This window comes from Octopus bimaculoides, chromosome 6 (assembly GCF_001194135.2).
Source record: "Octopus bimaculoides isolate UCB-OBI-ISO-001 chromosome 6, ASM119413v2, whole genome shotgun sequence".
Taxonomy (NCBI): Eukaryota; Metazoa; Mollusca; class Cephalopoda; order Octopoda; family Octopodidae; genus Octopus; species Octopus bimaculoides.
The window spans coordinates 116,910,369-116,916,700 of NC_068986.1; the positions used below are offsets into that span (position 1 = coordinate 116,910,369).

The 6,332-nt window shown below is 38.6% G+C and overlaps 1 protein-coding gene across 2 annotated transcripts in view; it reads left to right on the forward strand.

The window, feature by feature from the left end:
- Positions 1-6,332, forward strand: part of LOC106872204 (serine/threonine/tyrosine-interacting-like protein 1) — a 36,098-nt gene that overhangs the window by 25,789 nt on the left and 3,977 nt on the right. For both annotated transcript variants that reach the window (XM_014919105.2, XM_014919104.2), the window contains exons 7-8: positions 1,199-1,284; positions 2,675-2,775. In XM_014919105.2, the coding sequence (XP_014774591.1) occupies positions 1,199-1,284; positions 2,675-2,775 (187 nt within the window). The remainder of the gene's footprint in view (positions 1-1,198; positions 1,285-2,674; positions 2,776-6,332) is intronic.

A 6,332-nucleotide genomic window follows, 5' to 3' on the forward strand; every position in this document is an offset into this window, starting at 1 on the left:
AAGAGGAGGAAGAAGAAGAAGAGGGGGAGGAAGAAGAAGAAGAAGAAGAGGAGGCGGAAGAAGAAGAAGAAGAAGAAGAAGAAGAAGAAGAAGAAGAAGAAAAAGAAGAAGAAGAAGAAGAAAAAGAAGAAGAAGAAGAAGAAAAAGAAGAAGAAGATGATGATGATATGATTTGATTTTCTTCCCGTATCTACAACAAAGTGTAAATTTGAATTGGTTCAAGCCAGAAATTGATTGCATTTTCTTTAAATGGCTCCTGTGGAAGGTTTTTCTGTTTTCGCCAGTTTATTCTGTATCTTCTGAAATATCTGATGTCAATGGGCTATTATTGATGGCTGTTATGAATCGACATTTGTTGAGATTGTCTCTGCATGTTTGAACTTGTTTTTGCTTATCTGAGCTTCATGTGACCTATTTGTATCTTAGAAACATGCATCATATCATGTAACCCTTCACTTACGAAGCATTGAAAGCAGGTCAAGGACCCTAAGTTTTACTTAGATGCAGGTGATCCTTTAAATGGCATTGGCACTCCATCACTTACGACGATGAGGGTTCCAGTTGATCTGATCAACGGAACAGCCTGCTCATGAAATTAAAGTGCAAGTGGCTGAGTACTCCATAGACACACATACCCTTAACATAGTTCTTTGGGAGATTCTACTTGTTTTATGTTCAAACCAGCCAGATGTGACCTCTCACACCTATCCTATAATGTCATTCTAAAAATATACAACCACACCATGGAAATCTTAAAGCTATGAGATAATGCATGGTTAATTCCAGACAATTTGAGTCAATAAGCATTACAATCTGAATGCTAAAAAGCTAAAGAATTTCAAAAGAGCAGTTATGATTTTATGTTTTTGTATTATTTCAAAAATAACATTAGCTTTTTTTTTTTAAACTTGAAACTGAAATCAAAGTTTTCATCAATAATCCCAAAGAAATATTTTGTTTTCTATGGTAGTTTCAATGATATGATTCTTCCAAGTGGTTGGGAAGCAAACTTCTTAACCACAGAGCTATACCTGTGTGTACATGCATGCGCATACACATGCATGCACACATATAAGGCACAGTGTTTAGTATTTCACCACTTCAAATAGCTCCTCTCTATAATAATTGTTAACCATTTGCAAATATTTTTTTTAATTCTTCTTCGCTGCTAAACCCTGGGATTTCTTTCTGTTTTCAGAATCCAACATGTCTACCATGTTCCAGAAACTGACAGTGACACAACAAACCTGTATAAATATTTTCAAGAGTGTTGTGAGTTCATAGGTTAGTGACAGCTTATTGATCAATTGATTTCTTTCTTTTGCATTTACTTCTGCTTTGACTTTCTCAAATAAAAAATGGTTGAAATGTGACTGAAATTAGATGCTACCCCTCCACCATCTCTCATTTATCTTATCTATTTATTTATTTATTTAATTTACATCACATTTAATGAACAATTCCATCAATGATTACAGGAATCTGATTAGTAAGGATTTACTGCATTTCTGACCGTAAGAGTAACAAAGGATTGTTGGTGCAACTTGGATGGAACAGAAATCACACAGAATATTTTTATCCAACAGGACTACTTTCGGAGTGGAGGTGGGTGGGGTAAGAGAGGTAGATTCTCAGAAATGTTTACATCTTCTGCTGATATGCTTCAGTGGAAGGTATACACACATACTCACACACACACACACACACAAACACACACACACACACACACACACACACACACACACACACACACACACACACACACACACACACACACACACACACACACACACAACTGGGAAAATACTAGCCATCATTCAATTTGGCCTTTGTTCAACCGCCATATACCTGTTAACTGTAATACTATAGGCTATACATTACAGAACAACCTAAACAGCTAAAATACTTTCTGATTGGCCAAGATCTACTACAGATCTACTACATGTCGAAATTGGTGCCAAAATGTAAACCAATGTAGCAAAAAGCACAATTCGACTTGACTCTATTGATCAGTTGTAACTAATCAATCAGAAACCTTTACACTGCAATTTTACTTTGGAACATACCAAAGATGATATAAACCAGTGTTTATTTGGCTTCACGGTCAAAGAGCTGATATCTTCACTGATCAAAGGGCACCCAACCATGGAGAATCTGTCTCAGCATATTCCAGCTGAACCATGAAAGCATAGAAGAGGGGATGATTAAAATGATAATGATGATTATAGTAATGATCACCCATGCATGCATGCATGCACGCACACATACTGTCATATGACAAAAACATATTTCCTGTCATAATTTCTTGTCAAATAATAATTTATTTAGAAATATTTCTTTGTAACCATTTCATTACCATCAGTGCCAAGGGAGATTTATTCAATTGAACAGAAAAATGATTGTTTATGGCATAGTTTCATCATCCTCATCATCGTTTAACGTCCACCTTCCATGCTAGCATGGGCTGGATGATTTGACTGAGGACTGGCAAACTAGATGGCTACACCAGGCTCCAATCTGATTTGGCAGAGTTTCTACAGCTGGATGCCCTTCCTAACGTCAGGATGCCCTAGATAAATTAAATGGGAATTAAGCTACAAGTGTTTAAATCAACATTGTATTTAATTCTTTTTTCTAAGAAATTAATTTATCTTTTTTTTTTGTTTCTTTACAGATGTAAATGAAACCATCCTTGCTTTTTCTGTTTTGGGAATTAGTCGCAGCACAACAATTTTGGTGGCATACATCATGTACAGTAGAAAGGTGTCCCTTGGGGTAAGTACAAAATGTTCACAAAGACATATAGTGAATAGCAATAAGACAGTTCTGTAACTCACCATCTCTTGCTTTGGATAACTTGTAATCAAAACCCTCAAAGTCACTTCATCTTAGACCATATAAATGTTGTCAGTGCCATCTTAAGGCACAGACACCCTGGGCACTTTTCTGGGGTCCTCATGTGGTTTGCTGTTAATAAATACCATAAGGCCCAGTGTATTGATCTTCCAGGGTGCGCCTATAAGGCTGCTAAGACAACCCTGATTGTTGTTGATCTCTTCTAGTGTTTCCACACACATAATATAACTAAAACTGCTTTCCAAAAAATAGCCTTCTACTTTAAAGTCAGAATTTACTTGAAGCTCTGAACAGCTATTGAGGCTATAAAAAGCTTGAATGAGACCCACAATGGTGTACTGTTCCTCCATCAATGGTGGAATAGCTGCTTCAAATTTCCCAAACTGCATATCTAAAGCCAAAGTCATCCTGGTAAATTCTTACTCACCAACACTGTAACTTTTGGCTCACAGACTAGCTTTTTCCTCATTCTGCTACTACTACAACAGCTTGTACTCGGAATTAGTTGTATCATGCCTACCTAAACGCTAACTCTAACCTTATCTCTTGTCATCATCTTCAGGCACTACAGCCTTTCTTCCTCCCCACAAAATTAACCTTCAGGAATGTCTTTCTGGCCCATATTTTCTTTTTAGATGTCAGGTTACAGATATTAAAACAAAACCTCAATTGAACCAATCTCACTAGTCTTAGAAGGCCCGCAAAGAGCAACAATTATGTTCCTTCTTCCAAACACATCATCATCAAAATCATAATCCTTCTGATCATCACCATTAATTAATGTCATCATTAATTATGCATCAGAATCATGTAATTATATATTTAATGGTGTTTATCTCAAAGAAACAGCTGTTGAACACAAAATATGAACTAGATGTCAAATTTATGCTCTTCTGCTTTTTCACCCTTGCACATCATTCACTACATTCACTTCTACCCTACTCTAACCACCTGTTGCTCTTCTTTCAAACTGATGAATCTGTCCCTCCACCCTTCCCAATCCTGTCTATACTCTCTCTTACACTCACCTTCTTGTACCTTGAAAGTATTCTCTGACATCTTGTTATCTCCATTGTTGTCTTATTTTCAGTTATCCCCACCCACTCTTATATAATGCCAAGTAGCCATATAACTCCTCTGTAGTGAGACGCCTGTCCATCTCCCTCTATCATACTTTAACCTTTCAACAGCTGGCCTCACCCCTCTCCCACTACAAACCCATTCAGTCGACGGGATTTCTCCCCACCACTCCCTCTCTTTGTCTTGCAAGTTACTTGGCAACCAGAAAAAAGCACCCAGTACACCCTGTAAAGTGGTTCAGATTAGGAAGAGCATCCGGCCCCAGAAATCATGCCAGAACAGGGGTTGAAGCTTAATACAGTCCTCTGGTTTTGTTGGATCCTGTTGGCATTTAATGTTCATCTTCCATGCCAGCATGGGAGATGGACATTAAACGAGACTGCTGCTGCTGCAAAAGAAAGTCAACTGTGGTTTCTTTGTTGTGATTAGTTAATTATAAATCCAAATATCAACAGAAGATTGTCCATATGTAGATGTAATATATATTGACAAGTAAACAACAAGATACTTCTACTTTTAATACCACCACATTTTCTCATCTCTTTCTCTCCCCCTCTTAATTCTATTTCTTTTTCTGTCTCTCTCTTCATTTCTTCAGTCCTTGTCTTTCTATCCAACTAATTTAGCTGAATTAGAACGTCAAGCAAATTTTTATCTTATAATTTTGTGATCTTGCGATGTAAACACAATAAACTGCAGGAAATTACTTCCCCTTTATACGAACATAAATAGACTTTTAGATAATTAATAGCAACAGAAGCAGTCTTTATACCAAAACACTTTAGATTTTTTGTATTTTTACGGTTGTAGCTTCTGTCTTTCTCTTTCTTGCTTCATTTCATATTCATTCTTATTGTGCTCTTTTACTTTTTTATAGGTGTAGGTGTGGCTGTGTGGTAAGAAGCCTGCTTCCCAACCATGTGGTTCTGGGTTCAGACCTATTGTGTGGCATCTTGGCACACACACATACACACACACGTGCACCCACATTTTAAGGTGGTTGGCATTAGGAAGGGCATCCAGCCATAAAAAGCATGCCAAGGCTGAAAGGAAAGTTTGGTGTATTCCTCGGGTTTGCTAATTCCTATCAAATTGTCCAGTTCATGTCAGAATGGAAAACAGACCTTAAATGATGATGTAATATATATTCTTTTATTCTTTTACTTGTTTCAGTCATTTGATTGGGGCCATGCTGGAGCACCACCTTGAAAGGTTTTAGTCAAACAAATCGACCCCAGGACTTATTTTTTAAGTCTAGTATTTATCCTCTCAGTCTGTTTTGCTGAAGCACTAAGTTACGGGGATGTAAACACACCAAACACTGGTGATGGTGGTGGTGGTGGTGGTGGGGAAACATTGACACAAAGACACACGCACACACATATATATCATCATCATCATCATCATTTAACATCCATCTTCCATGCATCCAGGGGTAGGATGGTTGACAGGAGTCAGCCAGGTAGAAAAACTACCCAAGGCTACCGTGTCTGTTTTGGCAGGGATTTTATGGCTGGATGACCTCCCTAACAGCAACCACCCTGCAGTGTGGACTCAGTGCTTTTTATGTGGCACTAGCACAGGTGAGGTTAGTTTTGGCACAATTTTTACAGCTGGATGCTCTTCCAGACACCAACCATTTTACAGTGTGTGCTGGATGCTTTTAACGCGTGTATATATATATATATATGTATATATGCAACTGGCTTATTTCATCATTGTTTAACGTCCGTTTTCCATGCTGGCATGGGTTGGACGGTTTGATTGGGGATGGGCAAGCTAGGAGGCCGGGCTTCTTTCAGTTTCCGTCTACCAAATCCATTCACAAGGCTTTGGTCAGCCCGAGGCTATTGTAGAAGACACTTGCCCAAGGTGCCATGCACTGGGACTGAACCCAGAACCATGTGGTTGGGAAGCAAGCTACTTACTGCACAGCTGTGCCTGTGACTACAAAAATTAAAACATTTTGTGTATTGTAGAAGTATAACCAATTTCTTGCATATAAGGTGCAGATGTGGCTGTGTGGTAAGAAATTTGCTTCCCAACCATATGGTTCTGGGTTCAAGTGGCACCTTGAGCAAATGTCTTCTACTATAGTCTCATGCCGACCAAAGTCTTCTGAGTGGATTTGGTAGACGGAAACTGAAAGAAACCCATTGTATATATGAATATATATATCATCATCATCATTTAACGTCCGCTTTCCATGCTAGCATGGGTTGGACGATTTGACTGAGGACTGGTGAAACCGGATGGCAACACCAGGCTCCAGTCTGATTTGGCAGAGTTTCTACAGCTGGATGCCCTTCCTAACGCCAACCACTCAGAGAGTGTAGTGGGTGCTTTTACGTGTCACCCGCACGAAAACGGCCACGCTCGAAATGGTGTCTTTTATG